Genomic DNA, 26,830 nt, shown 5'->3' on the forward strand with positions numbered 1-26,830 from the left:
TTTGTGTGTGTTGAAGTATCACTGTGCTCTGTGTGCTCCTGCTGGTAATGTCTGGGTCCCCTTGCAGCTCTTGGGTTTTGTACATTTTCACGTGATGTAGAATTTCTAGCCGCAGAGAGAGTCCAAAATGCAGTGGAAGAGAAAGCAGTTTTGTCTGTACTGCTAACTGGTTCTGGAACAGCACATGGCCCTTCTCCCATTGGGAACAATGAGAGGATTGACTGTGCTTGGTAACATGCCATTTGTTGTGCAGCGTCTGCTCCCACTGCTTATCTTCCATTGTTTACCCTGAGAGTTGAGGCATATTCTTTTGTTTATTTATAGCAAAGTCCACAAATCAGGTCGGGTGAACTGTAGGCCGTTGATTTTGGGGAGGGGGAATCCCTTTCCGGCCTTGTTTTCAAACCGCAGAGCTAACCTCAGTCAAATAATATTGATTTTTTATAAGTCTCGGAAGAAATTCGTCACTGGGTAAGGCAGGCACAGAACCGAGGTGGCATCGGTAAGGTAAAACATGCTCCTCCAACTTGGAATGAATTGTGTGTGTGTGTGTGTGTAATGTCAAAGTGGAGTTTAGCGTTAGAGAAGGAAGTTCATTTTATTTTTCAAGTACACAACTCTGAAATTCTTGTTCTCCGGATAGCCATGAAACCAAGAAAGAAAAGTTTAAAAAAAAGAATGGCAGCACGATCATCAACCCCCAAATCCCTCCTCCCCGGACAAAAATGAACAAAAACGGACCAGGCACATCGACAACAAACCCCCCACCCATCCCTAAATCCCCCTCCCACGCACACAAAAAAAATGAGGAAGTTCGGGCAAAAAACACAGAATATAGAAAACTAAAAGACTGAAAAAAGGTCTTTCGGCCAAGTCCATATCCAAAATGCAGTAAACCTAGGTAGCATTGTCCAGGCCCAGGGACAGGTCTTTCTCTGTCTGGAATAGAGTGATCTCACCAGGGTAGTCTCTCCTCTCTGTAGCAGAGCGATCCCACCTGCGATCAAAAGGCAATCTCCCCTCTCCAATGAAGTAATAATAAGCACAAGAGGTTCTGCAGATGCTGGAGATCCCAAATAGCACACACAAAACACTGGAGGAACTCAGCAGGTCAGGCAGCATCTATGGAAAAGGAATAAAGAGTTGACGTTTTGAACCGAATCTTATGAATCTATTCAAGGTACATATTAATCAATTCAATATACATATACGGTAATTGATTTACTTATTTATTTAATTTTACTTCTTTTTCTTCTATATTATGTATTGCATTGAACTGTTGCTGCTAAGTTAACAAATTTCGTGACACAATAACAAACCTGATTCTGATTCTGAAGCATCTTGGCCTGCAATGTCATTTTTTTTCATTTCCATATAACCATATAACAATTACAGCACGGAAACAGACCATCTCGGCCCTTGTAGTCCGTGCCGATGTCTGGTTGCCCATAGATGCTGAATTTCTCCAGCATTTTGTGTGTGTTAAAACAGTGAATGTCTGGTTGCCCAATTCTTGGAGCTCAGTTGCGGCTCGTGTTTCCTTTGAGAGCTGTGGATTCTCAGGCCACCTGCCTTAGTAGCTTCAATCACTGATTCCCAACGTTGAAGATGAGAATTGGAACAAACAGGACCATAATCATCCCATAAATTCAGGAAGCAACAGAGCCGAAAAGCTTTGCTGACTATTTTTATAACCTCCCTGTTATGTTGTAAATGAAACTAATCATTATTACTTTAACAGTCAGTAAGTGGTAAACAAATCCTGGTGATAGTTGGCCATATTTGGCAGGCCTTCCCAGATTTGACTTAATTGCTGTCACTGGGACAGCTTGTGGGGTGCCCAAGTCATCTCCGGCCCAAAAGACAAGGGAAGAAACGAAGGCCATGGTTCACATTCCCAGTCTTCGTTGGAAAGCATGTGGGTATGAATACGCGGGAAACCAAGGAGATTCATCAGATGTGGAGTGCATCAGTCGCCTGGGCGTTGGGATTCATAACTGCGTGCAAAGGGTGTTGAGAGTGTCTGTCGTGATTCATATGGTCTTAGGATCACAAAGCCATACCATTCAGGTCCAAGCTGATTGGCTACTTGCAAGGTGATATCCTCCACTTCATGTGCAAAGGGGATGGGTGTCTAGTCAGGGGGTCCAAGAGAGATGGGGGTGAGGGTTGTGAATCCTAGGCCGTGGATTGGATGCCAGTCAGCAGGACACCAGTGGGTATCAGACTTCAAGGCATTGGTAACCTCACGGGTCGTGTCTGGTAGTTGCGATCAGTGGCTGGGCTGGGGACAGGCGAGGTGTAGGTATGAGAACTGAATTTGAGTGACTCATACCTGGGGGAAAGGTGGTGGATGGTGTGGCGGGAACTCCGATGGGAGCTGTGAGTTTGTGCTCTGGTCTGATAGTGTGTGGGGAGCAGCTGAGTGAGTACATTCAGACAGACCTGCCTGAGTCAAACTCTCAGCTCCAGCTGGGATCTGCTCAGTGAGTCCCCCCTTCGTGCCATTAAAACTTGGTTGGGCTGAGCGTGCCCAAAGACAGGTATACTTTGCAATCACATGAGCTAACTTCTCCTGGCTATAAAAGAGCAATGCATGTGCACACCTGACATGGAAAACAAAAGCAATTAATCCATTTTGCAGTTTGCAACAGGAGGTATTCAGTCATGTATCCAGAATGGCGTGATTTGATCCATAAACCATCGTAATCAGGTTCCTTTCCAGGAATAGCGCTGAAGAAAACAGTGCAGAGCGATCAAATTTCCCGGCTTTGGAAGTCTCATGGGGTGTGTCTGATATCTGGTGTTACACTGTGGGGTGTGTCTGACACCATCTGCTGTAACAATTGGATTGAGTCTAATTACTTGATCTGCTGCTGCAGGAGTTGTGGGTCTTGTCAACTGATAATTTGCTGATCTGAAGCAAAGAGCTTGTGTAGCATACTTGGCAAGTCAGAGGTGTGCAGATGCCGGTGATTTTTCATATTATAAGCTGTGTATGTGGGAAAATCGGGAATTGCTTTACATTTGAAATACAAAAAAGATCACCTTTGGTAACCGGCTATTCACAGACAGACAATTGATCGTTGGAAGCTCTACCGAGAACTGAAATCTTGAATCACTGAGGGATGCTCAACAGCTGCGGCAGGGCTTGAACGCTGTCACCTTCTACAAAGTGAAACCAAGCAATATAGGTGAAATCAGGGCTTCGCTCCGAGATGAGCGCAATGCGCTTTGGCAATCAAATCAGGGAGGCACGTTGGCAAACTCCCGTAGTCCCCGATGACCCTGTGATTTCAGTCTCTGAGGCCAATGTGAGAGCATTCTGCAGGAGGAAAGCGTCCAGTCCAGACGGGATACCTGGCTGAATACTAAAGATCTGTGCTGATTAACTGACTGGCGTGTTCACTGATATTTTTAACCTCTCCCTTCGGCAGTCGGAGGTACCCAGCTGCTTCAGGCAGGCCTCATTTATACCGGTGCCCAAGAAGAATGTGGTCACCTGGCTCAGTGACTATCGTCCAGTAGCACGTATGTCCACTGTGATAAGGTCCTTTGAGAGGTTGGTGATGAAACGTATCAACTTCTGTCTGAGAGGCGACTTGGATCCACTCCAATTTGCCTACCATCACAGCAGTTCAACAGCAGATGCCATTTCAATGGCTCTTCACTCAATCCTGGAACATCCGGACAGCGAAGATGCAAACATCAGCGTTAAATATTATCATCCCTTCAAAACTAATCAATAAGCTCTTAGGCCTCAGTACCTCCTTGTGCAACTAGATCCTCGATTTCTTCACTTGCAGACCCCAGTCAGTTTGGATTGGCAACAGCATCTTCTCCAGCACCTCCTTCAGCACAGGTGTATCACAAGGCTGAGTGCTTAGCCGCCTGCTTGACTCACCTTGTACTTATGACTGTGTGGCTAAGCACAGCTCCAGTGCCGTATTTAAGTTTGCTGATGACACCACTGTCGTTGACCGAATTAAGGTGGTGATGAATTAGTATTTAGAAGGGAGACTGAAAATCTGGCTGAGTGGTGCCACAACAACAGCCTCTCACTCAACGTCAGCAGGACCAAGGAGACTTCATTGACTTCAGGAGGTCCATACGCAAGTCCTCATCAGTCGGATCAGAAGTGGAGAGGGCAGCAACTTTAAATTTCTTGCTGTTTTCATTTCAGAGGATCTGTTCTGGGTCCAGCACACAAGTGCCAATACAGGGAAAGCATGGCAGCTCTTCATACTTTCTTGGAAGTTTGCGAAGATTCACCATGTCATCTAAAACTTTGGCAATCTTCTATAGGTGCGTGCTGGAGAGTATATTGACTATTTTAATCATGGCCTTATATGCAAACACCAATGCCGTTTTATGGAAAAGTGGCGGATACGGCTCAGTCTTATCACAGGTAAAGCTCTCTCCACCACTGAGCACATCCTCACGGAGCAGCGTTGCAGGAAAGCGGCGTCTGTCATCAAAGACCCCCACCATCCAGGCCAGGCTCTCTTCTTGCTGCTGCCATCAGAAAGAAGGTACAGGAGCCTCAGCACTCACACCACCAGGTTCAGGAACAGTTATTACCCCTCCACTATCAGGCTCTTAAACCAGAGGGGATAACTTCACTCGCCCCATCACTGAACTTTTCCCACAACTTACGGACTCGTTTTTAAGGATTTTTCATCTCGATCTTTCATTCTTGCTTATTTATCTATCAATCTATCTATGTATCTAGCTAATTATCTATTTCTGTTATTCTTTATTTTTATCTGTTTCTTTTCGTATTTACACAGTTTGGTTGTTTTTGCACATTAGTTGTTCATCCTGTTAGGTGTGGTCTTGTGCTTCTTGCATTTACTATACTTATATGCAAGAAAATCAGTCTCACTGTTGTATATGGTGACGTATATGTATTTTGACAATAGATTTACTTTGAACTTTGAAATAACCAAAATCTTTGTGCTTTTATTTATCTTTGTGTCTTCAGTTATAAAAATGAAATGATTAGCATCTCTTTTCATAAAACTGGAAGTATCACACTTAAAGCAGAAGGCTACTCTTTAATTCAAGCCAACAAATGGCATTGATTCGGGGAAGCCTGGAATTCCTGAGGCTTGCTGCTTTCCTTTCCGTAGTCCGTATTTTGGGATATTGTGTGTCAGGTATATGAAGAAGACCTGGCTTTAGAAATTGGCTTAAGATAATGAGGAGCCTAAATAACAGTAACAAGAATACACCGAAAAAAGTTTTATTCAATTTTGGAGTTCTCTACACTATTCGGAAGATCTTAATTCCTTTGTTGTTAATCTTTCCCTTTAACTAAAATAATTAGGAGCTTGTCTAACCTGAATGTCCATAGCTAGTTCAAGCACATATTCAATTTAACGAAAAAGCATTTTGCATTAAATAGTGAAATGGTAAAAACCATTGACCTTTACTTTTACATGGCACTATCGTCACTCACATCTTGTACACAATGAAATGCCAATGATGTTTACCATTTTACTGTTCAGCATTAAGCCCTTTCATTATAGTGCAGTCATTACTTTCTGACTGTACAGTACAGTGCACAGCATTAGTAGGCAGAGTTCAAAGGTTGTGCAGACTTGCAAAAGCCTTGAGTCTTGGTCTCAAATATCTTTGTTGTAAATTATTCTATTATACTTCTAATTTAGTGGTAATAAATTGCAGACTTTTTTAAATCACACAATTTAAAATATGGCCTTGTAGCTGTGACAGAGGATTCTCAAGTACTGTTCTAGGCTCCATTTTCATCAAAAATCAGGCATAATTCCTAATGGGGAATGATAACAACAAAGTGGTGGCAATTATTTTTTGTAGATTCAAAGCTTTTGTGATGTTTTACAGTGGCTGCATGTTGTAATGAATGGACACGGTGGTTTAAGAACTGAACATGGTTCTTTGATAATATTGGCAGGTTTTCCATTATAGTTCCTTTAGGAAATAATGTTGAGTTGATTAATATCACATCATTGACATTTGGTTAAATAATCAAATTACATTTTATGCAATGAATTTTGTGCTCTCTACATATATTTTATTATGACTAAATAGGTTTTTGATTTAATAGCAATTGACCATCTGCAATGCAATTACATTTCCATCTATACATTTACTGCAAAATGAAAACAGTAAATGGACTTTTACAGACAGTGAACATATCAGGCAAACAAAATCTATAGATAAACATTTGCATAGTTTCTTTTATTTTTGAATGTACTTCTCCAGAGAAAGTACCATAGAATTAAGTGTCCACTTTCAGTAAGTAGACTATAATTGCATTTGGCACCAAAACACACAACCTGGGGGGAGCAACATTTCCCGGCGTCTATAAATGTCATGTTAACATGGATTAAGGTTGTAAATATCTAAACTTCAGTAATTATCAGAGTCAGATTCTAAAATGTCCTTGGGAGAATTATATTTTAAAAAAACTTTGCTTAGCAAAAGGTTGGCGGCAGAATATATGGTGACACTTACGGGATGGCCAACGCAAATTATGCCTTTAACTGTATGTTCCGCTGTACACATGATAAATAAATTTGAACCTCGAACTTTGAGCTGATGTTTTATGCAGTCTCCTTATTAGCCCAAAATAAATACTCTGGTTTCTCTTCAGATCATATAAATGATGTTGTACCACTGTAGTGGATATATTGGAAAGCATTAATAAATGACCACTGCACTCCTGTTTCCGAGAGAAACTGGGCTGAGGATATGACTGCAGGGGCAGCGCCTTCAAAACTGATCACGTGATCTAATTTCAGTAGTTCCAATCGACTTAAGCGATTGGAAAAGTTGGGTATGGGTCGAACTGAGGTGGCGGGGCACCAGCCCGAGAGTGTATCGAAGCAGCAGGCTCCGGGTCCAAAAGCAAGTCCTGGACGATTTAAGCGTTGGGCTAGATTGAAAGAGACAGGGTGTCGGGGGCAGAGACGAGGCACGGGCCAGTTCAAATCGTTGCTCCGCGAGGTTTACTGGTCTCTGCACTGCACTCCAACTCGTTACTCTGCAAGGTTTACGCATCTCTGCTCTGAACTGTGGCCGTCACCTGCAATGATCAATCACAGTGTGAACTCACTGGAGTGAACTTCAGTTCTGAATGCTATTTGCTTACTTTTATTGTTTGCGCAGTTTTTTTTCTCTGCATGCTGGGTGTTTGACGTCTTCTTTTGTTTTAGTGGGTTCTATTGGGTTTCTTTGTTTTGTAGCTGACTGTAAGAAGACAAATGTCAAGGTTTTATAAAGTATACATACTTTGATAATAAATATATTTTGACTGACTAGCTCTTAGCAGCTAGGTGAGAATTTCCCATTTCATATCCCACTGGGGCACCCTTTCTCTTTTTTCGTACCTTCTCTAAAGAACTTCAGAGAAAGCAGTTCAGATGCGGGGCTGTAATAGCTGATGTAAGTAATTAAATCATCAGCTCGCGCATTTGACATCAAAACATCCAATGCTAAGCCACTTGATATGGACTCTGCCAATCAGTCTGCAAGGCAAGCTGCTGTTCATAGGCGCTGGAGCCCGAGAGGCAGACCAAAATGATGGTGAGACACGGGAGATCCAGATAGTAGGAATACTGAGGCAATTAAAAGGATTAATGCTTCCATGGACATGGATGGCTGGTGACAGCTATAAGCAATGTAACCTTCAGCTCCGAGGGACTTTGAAACAAATGAGAGGCAATGAAGGTCATGAACTTAGGACGTACATAAACAAGTTGGGCAAAGGAATATTGCTGCGTAAAGCCAGTGGCACAAGAACAAAGAAACGGGTTGAAATAGTGGGATAGATAAAGGGTATCTGAGTTCTCACACTTGGAAGCATGGATAAAGGCAGCAAAAAGAAGTCATCGAAGCAGCCAGAGAGTATTGTGCAGAGAGAAATTCCCAATGGGAAGGTAATTAGAGGTAGAAATTAATTATTTACCGAATATTACAATAGATTTTGTCACATTTAATTTGCTCTGAACAGAAATATGGATCACAGGTAATGGTGGACTGATGGAACAGTGTCACAGGACTTGCTCCCCCCCCAATGGTTCCACTGGGTCTGGTCCAGTACTGAGCTTACTCAGGTCGTAGAAGTTTCAGATTTCGTCATGAGTCTGCAGTCAGCTGGTATAGTGGCAGGGTGGGGAAGGAAAGGAGGTGGGGTTGAGAGGTGGATTTGTTAAGGCTAACCTCAGTGCCACCAACAACAAGTCAGTAGTGGTTGCTGGAAGCTGACGAATCACGGTGCATCCTGCTCTTCGATGAAAGTTGGTCAAGCAGAGGAGTGAGTGCCAGGGCTTCCACAGTGGGATAGCCCAGTCACCGCCCTCTGCCCAAGTTCACACATAGAATAGTCGTGCAGAATGACAGCACTGGAACCTGGTATAGCAAAGCGGAGGACATAATTTAAAAATGCAAGGCAAGCCCTCAGCGGCCTTGCTAATGATAAGCTCGGTGCTACATTTAGTCCTGAAAGAGATAATGTGACTGCTGTTGTCAAGTATGAGGAAATATCAGAACTGCCAGCAGCAGGAAACCTCAGGGTGTCATTTTACACTTTGTTGTGACAGTGTTAGGGACAAGTGTCAAATTGAACTGCAAACTCAGAATGGCATGAAAACCAATTCAGCTCTGTTCCAAGATATTCGGCTGCATTCCGTTCAGGTTTGGCTCTTTTAAATTCCCTTTTGAACTTATAAGGATTCTTTATACATCAAGTTCAAGTTCAGATTCCAGTATATTGCCATCTAACTGTACGTAAATGCAACCGAACGAAACAGCGTTCCTCCGGACCTCATTGCACCCCCAAAACATATATCACATGCAGCACAGAAAACAAAATAATACCACAAAGATGTTAATAAAATATAATTCAAAGTGCATGTAGTGCGCAGCACAGAAAAACAGTAAACAGCTCATTGTCCTAGTGACAAGACCTCGGTGGTCTCAGGGTATTGATTAGTTTCAGCCTGACGGAAGAAGCTGTTACTGAGAATGTCAGCCCTAGTCCTGATGCTCCTGTACCTCCTTCCTGATGGTAGTGAGTCAAAGAGATTGTGGGAAGGATGGTATAGACCCTCAAAAATGCTTTGGGCCCTTCGAATATATTGCTCCTGGTAAATGTCACAAATGGGGGCGGGGGAGTGAGACCCCAGTGATCCTCTCGGCAGTTTTTACTGTCATCCATTGGATTTTGCAGTCGGATGCCTTGCAGCTTCTTTGCTACACAATGATGCAGCCAGACAGGACATCTTTGATGGTGCCCCAGTAGAAACTTGTTAGAATGGGGGGGAGGAGGGGTAGCCTTGAACGCTTCAATCTGCTCAGAAGGTGCAGACGCTGCTGTTCCATCTTGACTAATGAGGAAGTGTTGTGGGTGTAGGTTAAATTGTCCGTTATGTGCGCACTAAGAAACTTTGTGTTCTTGACTGTCTCCACAGTAGGGCCATGTGGTCAACCTGGCCTGAAGTCCATAAACATCTCTTTTGTCTTGTCCATGTTGAGACTCAGGTTGTTGTTCTCACACAATTTGACAAGGCTCTCCTACCTCCTCTCTTTATGCTAACATATCACGTTGTTGATGATGAGTCCACCCACTGTTGGTATCATCAGCGAACTTGATGATGCGGTTTGAGCTGGATCTGGCAGTGCAGTCGTGAGTCAGCAGTGTGAACAGCAGTAGGCTGAGCACACAGCCCCGGGGGGGGGGGGGGCACCAGTGCTCAGTGTGATGAACCTTGAAATGTTTCTGCTAACTTGGACTGACTCCCGTGAGTGGGACCCATCTTTACCAGAGCTAGAAAAGAATATGCAAACATGAGGAGAGGAAAGAGCCGTTTAAGTCCTGAAGCCTGTTCTGGGTATATTAGAGCAGGGGCTGATACGTTCTTGATTAGTAAGGGTATCAAAGGTTACGGGGAAAATGCAAGAGAATGGGGCTGTCTTGTGGTCTTATAATCTGCCATCTAGAGAGATCTGTGAATGTTATATTCCATATACCATTTCTTTCCTGAGTTAGTACTTTCCACTAATAAAATAGCTATCTGTTTCAGGTTTAACATGAATGATTAATGCAGTATGAAGTATTGACTTGAGAAGAGATTTCAAGATTTCTACAATTGCTTGGCTTTTGAACTAGTGGGGATAACTTCACTCAATTTCACTTGCCCTATCACTGAACTATTCCCACAGCCTATAGACTCACTTTCAAGGACTCTTCATCTGGTGTTGTTGATATTTACTGCTTATTTATTTATTACTGATGTATGTATGTAGTTTTTCTTTCTTTCTTTCTTTTGTATTTGTGTAGTTTGTTGCCTTTTGTACATTGGTTATTCTAATGCCCTGTTGGGTGCAGTGTTTCATTGACTCTATTATGGTTCTTAGATTTACTTAGTGTGCTCACAGGGAAATGAATCTCAGGGTTGTGTATGTTGACATGTATGTAGTTTGATAATAAATTTACTTTGAACTGTTTCCTAACCACATTCCTTATTGTTAAGTTTAAGTTTATGACACCAGGTCCAACCAGAGAAACGATGGTCACATAGACGTGTCTCCCTCGGCCCTCATGAGCATTGGGCACAGTTGTGGTTTAAGGAGAGCCAATTCCCACTAAATATCAAATAATTAATTCAAATCACCCCCAATCCTTCCAAGTTCCAGGGAATACAATCTTCCTGTCTATTTAGTTTAACCCTTGAAATCTGTATATCACGGGTTTTACACTCCTTCCAAGACCAACATATTCTTCTCAAAATGTGGTGCCCAGACTCGCACACGACAGTCCATCCGGAGGCTAACTGAAGTTTCAGCTGCTGTGCACACACATACAGGTACATGCCCCTTTGGCCTTATTGATTATTAGCTGACTCATTTTGTGACATTTTATTGATCTGTATACATAATCCCACGTCTGCTTGGAGCAGCACTGTTGCTTCTTTTTCTCAATTTCGGAAATGCAACAACTCACCCAGGCTTCTGCAGTAGCAGCTCACAAACCCTCTGAATGCACCTCTCTGAAGAACAAGTGCGGCAGACAGAAAGGATCGCAACCACATGCTAAGTTCCCTTCCAAGTTACATACCAGCCTGTCTTAGAAATGCTTTGTTGTGCCTTTATCTAGGCTGAGTATAAATCCTGGAAATCTTCACCCAAGAACACTGGAAGAATGCCTTAATTACTGACACAGGAAGGCAGCTCACCACCACCATCTTATGGGCAATAAACGGATGGACAATAAAAGAAGTCCGTGCCAGCTGTGGAAACATCCTGTAAATAGAGAAAGAATACCTGTCCTATCTTCTTTAGGCTCACAGTGGGTGACCTCACATTTGCCTACATTAAAATGCATCTTTCACAGTTCTGTTGTGTTCTGAATTGATAAGTAGCTCTGTGTAACTTAACCCATTTAATAGAGCCCATGTTCAAGACACTGAGATGCTAGGATACAGGGATTTCTATACCATCATGAGAAGATACAGAGCAAGGCTTGTTAGGATCTTAATTACTTCATTAATGAGCCGGATAGTTTCACTATTCACAATGGGTTGCAGGGTAGAGAGACGTCTCTACCAAAGGAGCTGTAAGGCGCTCCTTCCGTCTACCCTCGAGCGAGGTGTAGCACCTGGTTAGCAACCCCCGCCCCCCCCCCCCGATGATGACAGGGTGATGTGAAGCCTTGGGAGCAGGTGGTAGATGGTCAGATGGTACATGCACATCACAAGTCCTGGTTAGGTGACCACTGACAGCAGGCAGACAATCTCTGGAGAGTATTGATAATGGCTGGGGTCACTCGTCTTGTAAAGACACTGCCCAGAAGAAAGCAATGTAGAAAAACTTTGCAAGAAAAGTCATGGTCATGAGACCATGAGTGCCCACGTCATACATACGTCTACGGGACATGATGATAATGATGAGTTTCACTGTTTAGTGGGAAGCTTTGTGTCATCTGCATGTGAGGAAAACCTCCCCTGGCACTTCTTGCTGATCAGCTTTGGAACGGGTGGGCTGTAAGGGTCGTTCATCACCCAATGACCCAATATGTCTGGATCAGGTAGGCTACAATATGCGTAACATTTTTGAGCACATGATGTCAAGCACATTGTAAGAGCACATTTGCATCTGTAGTAGTGTGCTCACCTTGGGCTGCCCCATCATGTGAAGGTTTTGGGGAAGGTTCAGAAATGGGTTTACCAGGATGCTGCCTGGAATAGAGTGCACACACTATAAGGACCGGTTAGACAAACTAGGCTTGCTTTTTCCTAGAGTGGTAGAGACCGAAGGGAGACTTGATAGAAGCTTATAAAATTATGAGGGACATAGATAGACAGCTGGTATCCTTCTCCCCAGGGTCAAAATGTCTAATTTTTGAGGACACACATTTGAGGTGAGAAGGAGAAAGTTAAATTGAGTTGTGCAGGGCGAGATTTTTTACAAGGAGGTGAGTGCCTGGCGCGTATTGTCATGGCTGGTGGTGGGGACAGATATAATGGGGGCATTTACGAGGGTCTTAGATTAGGCACATGAATCTGCAGAGAATGGAGAGATATAAACCATGTGCAGACAGGAGGGATTTGTTTAATTTGATGTCATTAGTTTGGCATAACATTGTGGGCTGAACGGTCGGTTGCTGTGATGTACTGTTCTGTATTCTAACACTGCAATTATTATTGCATCTTGTTAAATCTATGGCAAGGAAGTCTACTTAGGGTATAGCTTAACACTGAGGTGTTATGTTAACACCTTCATCCAGCTGCCTGGTAAAGGCAGAGGGATCAGATAATGGCAGAGCGAATCTGCTGGGATTGATGCAGTTCCCTCTTCTTCTGAATGTGGCAGTAGTAGCTGTTCACCAATCTATCTTTATATATAGGCTTAGACTGTGAATGCTGGCTGGTTATTCAGCTGTGGGGAGGACTGCGGGCAATTGATAGAAATTAGGAATCAGAGTCCTTGCAGCACTGAGGCATCACACAAAATGTTGGTGGAATTAACCCAGAACTATTGACCAATCAACTCAGTCATGGTGGTGGGGAAAGTTTTATAAACAGGCACCAGGTATAGAATTAGAAGTTGTTCAGACTGTGCCAGATGCAAATCTTGTCTTAACTAATCTGATGGAGTTTTTTTCCTGAACACAAGAGATTCTGCAGATGCTAGAAACACACGCAAAATGCTGGAGGAACTTCACAGGTCAGGCAACATCCTTGGAGAGGATAATAAATGTCAACGTTTCCTGATGAAGGGTCTTGGCCTGAAACGTCGACTGTCCTGCTGAGTTCCTCCAGCATTTCGTGTGTGTTCCTGATGGAACAGCAGAGAGCGTTGATGAGGGAAGTGTGGTCCATGTGGTCTATTTTGACTTGCAAAAGGCATTTGATAAAGTGCTTTTCCTCCTAGATTGAAAATAGTGGAATAAACGAATAAAAATAACACAACGTTGGAAGAAACTAGTGGGTGAAGCAGCCTCTGTGAAGGCTAAAGGCATAAGTGGACATTTCAGGTTGAGACTCTGCATCAGGACCGAGAAGACTGAGAAAAGGTTGCCAGAACGTAGTAGAACGAGAGTGTGGGAGGGTGGTGGTGTGGTGGTGTGGTGGGTGGGGTAGAGGCTCTTGGGTTTTAGGTTGAATCAGAATCAGAATCAGGCTTATTATCAGTGGCATGTGACGTGGAACTTGTTAACTTAGCAGCAGCAGTACAATGCAATACATAATCTAGAAGAGGAAAATATAATAAATGAAAACAATAATAATAATAGTTAAATAAGTAAATCAATTACAGTGTACGTATATTGAATAGATTAAAAAAGTGTAAAAAACAGAAATTCTGTATATTAAAAAAATTGAGGGTTCAACGTCCATTTAGGAATCAGATGGCAGAGGGGAAGAAGCTGTTCCTGAATCGCTGAGTGTGTGGCTTCAGGCTTCTGTACCTCCTACCTGATAGTAACAGTGAGAAAAGGGCATGCTGGGCATATGGAACCCAGTGGGAGTTGAGGATTGGTGGGACAGAGGATAGAAGGTGATAAGTTGAATGAGATGTTCATCAAAACATACATAACAAGCAACACAGCCTAAGGATATGCTGGAGGCAACCCCTAAGTGTTGCCACACATCCCAGCATCAACATAGCATGCAACAGAGCATTACGTAGATGGAGTCAGGGGTAGTTGGGAAAGGTGGACAAAGGAAGAAAGAAATCAGAGGGACAGGTGAGTGCATGTGAGAGGAGAGCACCAAATTACCTCAGCTTCAGTTTAATCCATCGTTCATACCTTTGGGCTCTGAACTACCCAAGGTGAGATTTGGAATAGATAGGGCTCTACCAACATGGATAGAAAATTAACTAAGTAACAGGAAATAGAGCGAAAGGTTGTTTCTCTGACCAGAGGGAGATAGGCAGTGGCGTTCCCTAGGGGGTCAATACTAAGGCCACGGGTTTTCTTCATTTATGTCGGTGACTTGGACTTGGGTGAACAATCTCCAACTTGTCAGATGACACAGAACTTGAAGGCCTAGTGAACCGTGAGGGGATGTTTTGCAGAGTGGTCAGTGCAACGGAAGAATGGGGCAGGTAAATTTTATACAAGCTGGATAGTGGGATAGGCTGGATGGCTTGAATAGCCTCCTTCCATACTGTGACCATTCTGCAGTTCTGTGTCTTTAGCACTTAAGTCAGTGCCAAGGCCATTTGCCTGTGGTTATGTTCCTTCATTTGAGAGACTTACAGTGATGTCACACATTCCTCCCCATGGCCTGGCTCCATGTCACCATTTTATTTCTGTGGCTTGCTCTAACCCAGACAGAGAACGGAGCGTGCCAGTACAGTGCCAGCAGACAGTAAAGGACCAATGCACAGTTCTTCAGCATTTGCATTCTACCGAAAGCCCTTATGGGTTTAAGAATTGGCGGAATTAAATTCCTTCATGCCTTGTACCCGCTGACCCTCTTTCTCATTTATAATCACTTGAAGTCTTGCAGTGAAATGATAATTGCTTAAATTTTTTTCCATAAAAGCATTTGGCGTGTTAGCGCCTACTCAGCCTCTTTGCATAGAGAAGATACTGTCTGACAAATGCTAGATACAAAGAGGTTCTGCTGGGGGCCCAAAGGCAAACTTCCCACGAACATTCTTAAAATATTGCATGGTTGTAAAAGCTGGCTGATGCATTTTAGAGTACAAGTTTAGCCCGAGGCCACTTAAAGAATGGACGTCTGAATCTGGCAAAACACATTCTTCCCCTGTGTATCCAGGCTGAAATGATGCCAGCAAAAGTAGGACATATGATACCAGCTACACTTCATTCTGTCCATTAACCATGTAGTGTCTGCTGCCGTAGTGCCTTGCGATACGACCTCAGAATCAGAATTAGGGTTATTATCATCCACATATGCTGTGAAATTATTTTTGTGGCAGCAGTATAGTGCAAGATATTAAAAATTACTATAAGTTGCATTAAATGTAAAATAAATAGTGCAAAAGAGGAATAGTGAGGTAACGTTCATGGTTTCAGAAATCTGTTGGTGAAGGGAAATGCTTTCCTGAAAATAATTTCTTAAAGAAGATTTATTTTCATTTTTTATCCTTTCCTATTTGTCATTTCCCATTGTAAAAATGCATTGAAGAATGTGATTCTATCAGGTGCCTGATTACAGTGTGATAGTTACCAAAACTATGTTGCAACCAATAAATCAGCCTTATGATATCACAGATATGATAACTGATTAATGTCTCACATGCAACATTAGTGTGCATTACCAGTTGACCTGCTTTCAACAGAACTGGTTTGGGAGAAAGATTTTTCAGTCAGGAACTAGAAAAGTCATTGACTCATTGCAGTGTTCTGATCTCTGTCACAGGATTCCGTGTCCAATTCCCACTCTAGCACATATTCCCAGCTGGAAGAACTCTGTGTGTCCAAAAGGCAACTTTCAGATTAGAGATGACGCTGAATAAAATGCTCCCATAGAATGGAAGAGCAGGAGACTTTTTCTGGTGTTGTTTAGATCAACATAACCAACAGAATTGGCTTCTGTCTCTCAGTTGTTGAGGGACTGAACTATAAAAGATGAGGTCGTCTCTGTAAATAGAGGTTGGCACGGTAGCATAGTGGTTGGCTAGCACAATGCTTTACAATACCAACAACCCAGGTTCAATTCCTGCTGCTGTCTGTATCGAGTTTGTGCATTCTCCCCGTAACTGTGTGGGTTTCCTTCAGGTGCTCGGGTTTCCTCCCGCAGTCCAGAGATATACTGGTTGGTCGGTTAATTGGTCATTGTAAAATGCCTCGTGATTAGGCTAGTGTTAAATTGGACGGGGTTTGCTGGATGGTGTGGCTCAAAGGGCTGTAAGGGCCTCTATAAAGTGGCTTGGAAGTTTGTTGGCAGCTACTCTTTAAATATGTGAGTCTTTTCTTCAAAATTGCTTTGGTTATCTGAAGGATAGCACCTTGAGCAATGGAACACCCCTTAAATATGTTATCATTGTCAGTCTTGAACCTACACACGTCCCATGGTGAGGGTGCATATTGATAATGATGTGTTGGGGCTGGATAATCCCAGAAACTATTTTCCCATGTCTGTGAGTACCATTGACTATTAGTCAATGGAACCAGTTCGAAAGTTTATCAGATGCCAGCAGTCCTTTTCCTTATTCTCCCTCCTTTTGTTTTCACACATCTACCACCTGCAGTTTTCTGGTTCTCATTTCTGAGATGTGCATGAAAGGTGTGGAATGCATGCGCAGTTCCTACCAGACTGGACAGGGCGGATGCAGGAGTGACGTATCCTCAGCTTGCCTGTCCTGAACCAAGCACTGCAAGTCTTACAGCAAAGGTCAGCCAATCAGGACTGAGGCAGAGGGGAGTGAATCTTTGGAACTTGCTACCCAAGAAAGCTGAGAGACTCAGATATGGAATAAATTAAAGATACAGTAGACACCATAATTTGTTGGTACCTTAAGGGAATTGAAGCATTTGGACCTTATACAGGGAAGTAATGCTGAGGTAAAAGATCTTTTATTCTGGCGGAATAGGGGGCTGCTGTTTTTTTTTCCATATGTTTCTTCCTGTATTTGTAAATACTGCATGGTTATTCATTGCTTTCAAGAGAGATACTTAAATATATTATTTAACCGACAACACCATTGTTTGCAGTGCACATATCCAAAAAATCTCCTTTGATAATTACATGAGTGTATCTGGGATCAGTAGAGAAGCCAAACTCAGCCCTAGTCCACCAGCCTCTTCAAAACAGTTAAATAAACTCTGGAGGAGCCTCTTCTGGTATAAAGAAAGAGGAGTGCCGGTCAAATTCCCTCCAGTTTTTAAGTATATGATTTCCATTTAGCTATATTGGCAAACATTTTAAAGGCCAAAAATATCCAGCTTTGGGATGTCTGTATTCACAGTCTTGTGGCTGGGTTGAGGGTCTGTGTCAAACATGGTCTAGAGTCGGGGTTCATAGAAACATAGAAAACCTATAGCACAATACGGGCCCTTTGGCCTACAGAGTTGTGCCGAACATGTCTCTACCTTAGAAATTACTGGGCTTACCTATAGCCCTCTATTTTACTAAGCTCCATTACCTCTCCAAAAGTCTCTTAAAAGGTTCCCAACCTTTTTTTTAATGCCATGGACCAATACCATTAAGCAAGGGGTCCATGGACCCCAAGTTGGGAAATCCTGGTCTAGAGGAAACATCTGGGCAGTTCTGTTGTCCAGCCTGGATGTGTCTGTAGCCAGGGAGGGCCATGAACTCCAGCCCTTGAAATACAGTCTGATTTTGTTGATTAACTCACAGAGTGCTGCCTTTTACCCTCAATTTTATCTTAGCTCATGCATTATTTGAATTTTTTTCCCCCCCGAGGCCCAAGACCAACATACTCTTGGAAAAAGAGGGAGATTAGTGTGAAGGAATGAAATTTGTTGCTATCAGACAACAAGCTCTCATGACATTCAGATTGGACCCAAACACGTGCAAAGCAAAGCTCCTTTCTGCCTGCCCCATGTTTACCCTGACCCCAACCACACTGTACAAGTCTAACCACTTTGACCCATTTTTGGTTGCTCCGAATGAGAATGTAAATCTGTGCCCAGACATGGATGGTTTTCTACTCTCGACCATATTCAGTGTCCAATTCACTTCAACTGGCAGTGCAGGGAATTGGTTTCCATCCCAGAATTTTGGGCTCAGATCAAATAATGAAGCAGCTTTTTTTCTGTGGCATACAGAATGGTGATTAGATAATTAAATGAAGTGGTAATGAATTATATGTGCTAGCAATCAGTCTGGCTTTAGATATGAACAGTATATGTTAGAAATACACAGCAGATCAGGCAGCATCTATGGTGAGAAACACTGAGTTAATGTTTCAAGGGAATGGCATTAAATCAGACTTTTATAAGAAAGGTCATTGATCGGAACGGTTTCTCTGCAGATGCTACTTGACCAGCTGAGTACTTCCAATCTTTTAGAACTTAGAAAATTTACAGGCCCTTCGGCCCACAATGATATGCTGACCGTGTAACCTAATCTAGAAGCTGCCTAGAATTTCCCCACCGCATCACCCTTTATTTTCCTAAACTCTATGTACCTATCTAATAGTCTCTTTAAAAAACCCTTTCCTTCGTCTCTCCTTTTATTTTGGTTTTTCAGTTTTTGTGTCCCACCTTGGCTGGCTTGTAGCGAATCCCTCGAGCCAGCCTCGTGATGCTTCTGTGTGACCAACTCACTAGGAGAGCAGCAACATAAAAGTTTGCTTATGATAGAGGGTTTGTAGGAAAAGAGAGTGTATGGTGAACAGGGGAACTAACCTTATTGCTGTTTCTCTTTTCTTTGGACGCATCAGGCAACGCACTGATGGGAAACTCATCAGCCACATTCATGGGAAGTTTCCTAGCCAGCAGTTTGGGGTCAGCATCTGCTCATCCTGCGGGACCCACGTCTTCCCCCTCAGAGCCCGCATTTCGAAGTCCCCACACAGCGACGTCACAGATCTGGTTTTCCCACTCCCACGAAGGTAAGAAGCATGGTTGTAGAGCATCCTGCGAGGCACGGCAAATCTCACTGCAAAATCTAAATCTCAAGGAAGCTTCCCACTTTTAGCTGGAGCACTGCACAGTGCATCGCTGTGTCAATGTCTGGGCGGTAAGACAGCTGGTGGCCCTGTGCCTAATAATATTACTCCCCATGGGATTCCCCACACACATTCACAACAGAGGCTAGAAACAGAGCACTTAAAAGATTTATTCTTAGCATGTCTGTGGTGTGGACTCCTTTGAATTCTGGCTTGTGTACACACATGCTTCCTCACAGAATCTTCGTGAAGTAATGTCATCGGCGGCTGTGTACAGGGAGACAAAATCTGCACCTGTATCACAATAGGTATGAATATCAGCAAAAACCCTGTCGAATATGTAACCTTAACCATAAATGTTTACCTGTTGATAGTATTATATGGTAATAATAATCTCCACTAAGGTTAAAAAGCAGCATTTCTTCCACTCATTAATTAAAGCATCAGATTTATTTTCTTGAAAGAGCAGCAGCCTGGAAATTGTATTGGGTGCAATTAATCTTCAAAAAACAATGCTCTTATTTCATAATTTTCAAACCCTTTCTTCGTCTCCATTAGTCAAAATTCTAAATGATTTGATGTGAGTATACTGGGGTGAAAAGTTGTCTAATCCATTAACGTTTAAATAGTTGCTATTTATTTTTAAGTGTGTTGCTTGTTCGTTTCTGTTAACCATAGATACCATCATTTGATGAACAGTCGGACAATTTAGCGCAATGCATTCGATACATATTTATTAAATTAATTCTATGCTGCATTATATTTTAAAAATTTCTCCTGACTTTGTATTGGTACTATTGGCTGAGATAGGTACACATGTAAAGCCATTGTTAACCATTCTTTTCATGGTGCATAAATAGATTAATTTTATTTATCAGCAGCAAAAGCTATTGGCAATTAATCTTCAGTAACGGAGATCAAAATAAGAAAAAATTGGAACAGAAATTTGCATTTGGCCACAAGTGTGAAGTACGTGATGCGGTAGCAGCTGTATGTGGTACAGTGTCTCAAAGGTAGACGTGAACATCAGAAACACAGTGTAATGCGCATTGCTAGCATGTGGAAATAGAAATCAGGAGCTGGGAAAGGACATTCAGCTGTTTGATCCTTGTTCCACCATTCCATACAATCATGGCTGAAAATTTATCTGAATTCCATATCAATACTCTCCTCATATCCCTTGATATCTTTTAGGTCTAGAAATGCACTGAACTCTTTCTTAATTATACTTAGTGAATTGGCTTTCCCCGCCTCCTGGTGTCCACTGGTTCACCACTGTCTGTGTGAAGAATGATCCCCTCACCTCAATCCCACATGCTGACCACCTCCTTTCCCTTTATTGTCTCTCCTTTTTAAACTTCAATTTTCCTTGAAAATTCAGCTCCCAGACTCAATCTCTTTGCTATGTCTCTATAGTAGTGATGATATTACTGTACATCTGTCATTAATTCATCTGACTTCAATGGAGCATCTTAAATTTTTCTGTGCTGTGATCACACATGTCTTGCTACCAATTTTTTTTGCTTTTTGTTCTTGAAGTCTTTTGTTTTCTGACACAGTTCTCTTTCCTTACTCCAGTAACTTCCCTAAACTGCTTTCTTTTTGCTTTTTAACATTCTAGATCTCTTTCCATCAGGTCTGGCTTGACTATGGACAATTTCTTAGTTCGACTGTATGTATGGTGGGCTTTAGAATTCTATTCCAGGCCAAAAACTTAGTTCAGTGCTGTTGCTGAGTGTGTTATTTTTAATTCTGTTTCCCTGCCCTTATATGTGGCCGTCTCCTCAGTTCCTCCTTCAAAATTGCACAGTATTCTGTCTCGATTTCAATGTACTTCCAGGTTTGAAAACGTTGCTTTTAAATTTCCTCTCTGTACTTTTACACATAATGACACAGTTACTCAGAAATTCAACGTGGAAACTGACCACTGTTGGCAATCTCTAACTCCAACTCTTGAGTCAGTTACCCATTCACTAATCAATGGAAACAAAATTTCATTACTCACCCTCTCAAGGTTGTGAAATCATCATAAATCTGTTAACTGCTGTTTGGCCCAAAAGCAATCAAGCCAAGTCCTGTGAAATTGGTTGTAGTTCTTCAAGATTCTCTTTAAACAACCTTTTGTTCTGTGGTATCATTTTAAGAAATCTTTGATGTACTTTTCCCCTCAGAATTGCTTGCAAAACCAAACTTGACCAAATTCACATTTAAAGCTTCTTTATGGTCTATTTGGTCTTTAGTCTCATCTCTGCTTCCTTTTATTTCTCCAGCCTGCTAAAGAATTTATAGTGTTTCATATTTCATTGTGTTGAATTCTGTCGCACCACTAACTCTCCACTCTAAAAAAATCTGTCTAACTCTTTCATGTTCCTATGGTTCGCCATATTCTTTAAGCTGGTGTTGCCAAGGAACTTAATAGTACACAGAATGATGCAGCACAGTATGGGAACAAGCTCTTTGACCCTCAGTGTTGAGCCAAAATAATTAAGCTAATGACACCAAATCTCTTTTGCCTGCGCATATGGTCCATATTTCTGCAGTCTCCGAATGTTCACATGCCTTTTTAAAAGCATCTTAAATGTCTCCATCGTATCTGTCTCCATCACCATCCCTAGCACCTTTTTCCGTCACTCTCTGTGTAAAAGGAAACTTGCCTCGCACATCTCCTTTGAATGTATCCTCTCTCACCTTAAATACATGTGCTGTAGTGTGATATATTTCCAGCCTGGAAAAAATATTGTCTGGCTACTCGATTATTGCCTCTCATAATCTTACAAACTTCCTCAGCCTCCACCACATTAGAGAAAACAACCCTGGTTTATCTAACCTCTTCTTTAACACATTCCCTCTAATCCAGTTTGAATCCTGGTAAATCTCTTCTGCACCTTTAGCCTCCTCATCTTTCCTATAATGGGATGACTAGAACAGAATGCAGTACTCCAGATGCAGCCTAACCAGAGTTTTATACAGCTGCAACACAACTTCCAGACTCGTAAACTCTATGGCTTAACTAATAAAGGAAAGCATGCCTTTGCCATCTTCTTTACCACCCTATCAACCTGTGCACTACTTTCAGGGAGACGGGGAGGAATTTCTTTAGCTAGAGAATGTGGAGTCTGTGGAATTCTTTGCCACAAGCAGCTGTGGAGGCTGAGTCTTTATGTATATTTAAGGCAGAGGTTGATAGATTATTGATGGGTCGGGGCATGAAGGGATACAGGGGGAAGGCAGGAGATCGGGGCTGAGAGGAAAATTGGATCAGCCATGATGAAGTGGCAGAGCAGACTCGATGGGCTAAATGGCCTAATTCTACTCCTATATGTTATGGTCTTATGGACCCCTTTAAGTTATAGTACAATATGACCCTACTTGTACCTAATTCCCTGTTTTTATATAAATAATAAGGGAGATTCAATACAGATCCCTTGTGCATAAAGTATCCAGATTCTATCTGTCTGAAATTCATTAATTTACTCCTACTCATTGCTTTTTATTCCCTTGCCACTTCTCTGACCATACAGCATTTCTCCCTTTCACACACCCATGGCTATTGTGGTGGAGCGATAGTATCATAAGGATGAATCAAGAGTAGTAAATGAAACTTATCAGATATTTTGAACAAGTCATATGTTGACCAGATGCCCCACGTGGATACACAGAGAAACAGCGGCATGTGAAAATTAAATCTGGAGAAAATCTGATGTCATGTTTTGAACTGTATTTTACCTACGATTAGATGGAATTGATTCTGCATGTTGATTTGATATTGACAGAAAGCCAGGGAGGGTGCTGGGAGTCTGAAATTGGCCAGAGATCCCGGCGATAAGCGATTTGGGTGTCCAGCTGATCGTAATAATAAAGAAGGAGAAAATAAACAATGAGCAAACTGGCAAGAGACAATGGAAGCTTCTTTATGTATATAGAAAAGAAGAGAGTGATCCAAGTGAATCCTTAAAGAATAAGCCTGGGAAGAAATGGCAAATCATATTCACTGGTGTAAGATACCAGGAAACATAGAAGATAGGTGCAAGAGTAGGCCATTTGGCCCTTCGAGCCTGCACCGCCATTCAGTATGATCATGGCTGATCATCCAACTCAGAACCCTGTACCTGCCTTCTCTCCATACCCCCTGATCCCTTTAGCCACAAGGGCCATATCTAACTCCCTCTTAAATATAGCCAATGAACTGGCCTCAACTGTTTCCTGTGGCAGAGAATTCCACAGATTCACCACTCTCTGCGTGAAGAAGTTTTTCCTCATCTCGGTCCTAAAAGGCTTCCCCTCTATCCTCAAACTGTGACCCCTCGTTCTGGACTTCCCCAACATCAGGAACAATCTTCCTGCATCTAGCCTGTCCAATCCCTTTAGAAGTTTATACTTTTCAATAAGATCCCCCCTCAATTTTCTAAATTCCAGCGAGTATAAGCCTAGTCGATCCAGTCTTTCATCATATGAAAGTCCTGCCATCCCAGGAATCAATCTGGTGAACCTTCTTTGTACTCCCTCTATGGCAAGAATGTCTTTCCTCAGATTAGGGGACCAAAACTGCACACGATACTCCAGGTGTGGTCTCACCAAGGCCTCGTACAATTGCAGTAGTACCTCCCTGCTCCTGTACTCGAACCCTCTTGCAATGAATGCCAACATTGAATAATGCCAGGAAGGAATTAAATGCCATCACCATAATAATAAAAATAGTTTTTGGTAACCTTATAGGGATAAGGGCATCCTTGGAGCCTAAAAGAATTGACCATTGAGATGGTGGTTGTGTGAGCTGTCATCGTTCAAGAATCCTTAGAGTTTGAAAAAGTACCTGGAAAACTGCCAATGAAATACTCCTATTCAGAAAGGAAAGAAGGCAGACATGGAATAATGAATATAGAACGTTATAGCACAGCGCAGGCCCTTTGGCCCATGATGAGCTAACATTTTAACCTACTCTAAGGTCACTCTAACACCTCCCTCCGGCACAGCCCGCTATTTTACCATCGTCCATGTGCATATCTAAGAGCCTCTTAAATGTCCCCTAATATATCTGCCTCTACCACCATCCCTGGCAGCACTTTCCATACACGTACCACATTCTTTTTTTTGGCGTGTGCCTGCGTGCGTGCGAGTCTGTGTGTCTGCGTGCGTGAGTCCGTCATGATGTCTTTTTCATGGCTTTTACAAGGTGCGGAGCGAGAGAGAGACTCTGTGGCACGCCACTCCTCACACAGACATTTTCGCAGTATTTTTCCCTTTATTTTATGAGATCTAGTTGCAATCTCGACACTCAACCCAGCACGGATGGAAAGTGTGCTCGGGAGCGGACCTGACTGGTTTCGAACCTGGGAACCTCTGCCAATGTCATTGCACCACCAGCCAGCCCACGTATCACTCTCTCATAAAAAAAAGATAGCCTGACATTCTCCCCTATACTTTCCTCCAATCACCTTAAAATTATGTCCCCTTGTATTAGCCATTTGCATTCTGATGTACACTCAGTCTGTGCCTCATAATCTTGAGCAACACACAGAAAATGCTGGAGGAAATCAGCAGACCAGGCAGCATCTGTAGAAAAGAGTAAACAGTCGATGTTTCAGGCCATGTGCCTTCATCAGGACTGGAAAGGAAGAGGAAAAGTCGGGGTAAGAAAGTAGGGGGAGGGGAGGAAGAAATACAAGGTGGTAGGTGAAACCGGGGGAGGGGGAGTGGGTGGTCAAGACTGGTGAAAGAGATAAAGGGCTGGAGAAGGGGGAATGTGATAGGAGAGGATAGAAGACCATGGAAGAAAGGGAAGGAGGAGGAGAGGGAGGTGATGGGAGGAGAGAAGGTGAGAGAGGGAGGCAGGAATGGGGAATGGTGAAGGAGAGGTTGGGAGTGCATTACCAGAAGTTCAAGAAAACGCTGTTCAGAAGGAATATACGGTGTTGCTCCTCCACTCTGAGTGTGGCCTCATAACAGCTATATAGGACGCCATGGACTGACAGATGGGAATGGGAAGTAGAACTAAAATGGATGGTCACTGTGGGATTCTCCTTTTTGAGGTGGATGGAGCAAAGGTGCTCAGCAAAGCACTCTCCCACTCTATGTTGTGTCTCACTAATACACAGGAGGCCACATGGGGAGCACCGGGTACAGTAGATGACCCCAACAGATGCACAGGTGAAGAGTCGCCTCTTATCTTGTTCACTCTGGAAGGCAGTAAAATGGACAAGTGTTATTTAAATGGGAAAACTGCAGAAAGCTGCAGACTAAAGTGGGTTTGGGACCATGTCCATGAAACTGAGAATCCACAGCAGGTGATTGGGAAGCCTCATGAAATACTGGCTCTTATTTCAAGAGGGCTAGTACACAAAAGTAAGGAATTCCTGCTGTAACTGAACAAGGTAGATGTGAAATCACATCTAGAGTACTGAGTACAGTTTCGATCACCTTGTTTTAAAAAAAAGATAGTTGATTGGAGGTGATTCAGAGAAGCTTCATGAGAATTGACCTGTGAAGGAAGGTTAAACAGATTGGGGATCAATTCATTGGAGTTTAGAAGAAAGAGAGGTGATCTTATGAAAACACAACATCCTTAGTGGAGCACATGCAAAATGGTGGAGGAACTCAGCAGGTCAGGCAGCACCTGTAGGGGGGAATAAACAGTCGACATTTCAGGCCAAGACCTTTCGTCAGGATCCATAGTGGGCAAGATGGTAAATGCTGAGAGGATGTTGCCTGGCACAGGAGAGTCCAGGACCAGAATTTCCATTTAAGGGTAAGAGGAGGAAGAATTTCTTGTCCTAGTGGGTAATGAGCCTCTTTGGCACATAGAATCATGGCATCAAGATCTCATGTTATGTTTCAGTTATTTGAGTTGGATGGATCTCAAATCACACTCAGGTTTTGGGGAAAGGGAAGTGGACGAGAAAGTGTCAGGCTAGCCATGATGCTTTTGAATGTTGGACCAGGTTTGAAAGACTAAGTGGACTTATCCCGACTAACTACCACTTGCCTTCTGATCTCCTCCAGACAAATGGACGATGAACGCCTATAGTTGGTGGGTGGCAGTAGGGAGGAGGCATTAAATTGTGGGTTTTATGAAGAGCATTTGAGGGCTCTGGGGGCTGTACTCACTGGAATTCAGAAGAAGGGAGGGGGATCTCATTGAAACCTATTGAATGTTGAAAGCCCTCAATAGAGTGGATTTGGACAGGATGTTTCCCATGGTGGGGGAGTCTAAGGCCAGAGGATCCCATCTCAGAATAGAGGAATGGCCATTTAGAAAGGAGATGAGGAGGAATTTCTAAATGACAATAAACGAGGACTGAGTGTTCTCATAATCTAATCTAATCTAATTTCTTTAGCCAGAGAGCAGTGAATCTGTGGAATTTGTTGCCACAGGCGGCTGTGGAGGCCAGGTTATTGGGTATATTTAAGACAGAAGTTGATAGATCTTGATTAGTCAGGGCGTGAAGAGACACGGGGAGAAGATAAATTGGGGCTGAAAGGGAAATGGATCAATCATGATGAAATGGCAGAGCAGACTTGATGGGCCAAATGGCCTAATTCTTCCTAAATCTTATGGTGTTATGGCATGGGTGGGTTGTGGGGTGGCTGTACAAGGGAGATTTGTAACTGACAGAAGGCTGAAGATTGTGTGGGAATGGAAGCCACAGATGGGAGGAGGTCAGCAATGAGGATAGAAGATGTTTTAAGACTGGGAGCGCTGGGAAGGAACTGGGGACCATGAACTGATGAGAGGCTG

At 42.8% G+C, this 26,830-nt stretch overlaps 1 protein-coding gene across 1 annotated transcript in view; it reads left to right on the forward strand.

Annotated features, from left to right (window-relative positions):
• Positions 1-26,830, forward strand: part of bahcc1b (BAH domain and coiled-coil containing 1b) — a 277,518-nt gene that overhangs the window by 50,116 nt on the left and 200,572 nt on the right. Inside the window, exon 3 of the mRNA XM_072242674.1 lies at positions 18,868-19,038. Coding sequence (XP_072098775.1) covers positions 18,868-19,038 — 171 coding nt within the window. The remainder of the gene's footprint in view (positions 1-18,867; positions 19,039-26,830) is intronic.

This window comes from Mobula birostris, chromosome 24, assembly GCF_030028105.1.
Source record: "Mobula birostris isolate sMobBir1 chromosome 24, sMobBir1.hap1, whole genome shotgun sequence".
NCBI classification, from domain to species: Eukaryota; Metazoa; Chordata; class Chondrichthyes; order Myliobatiformes; family Myliobatidae; genus Mobula; species Mobula birostris.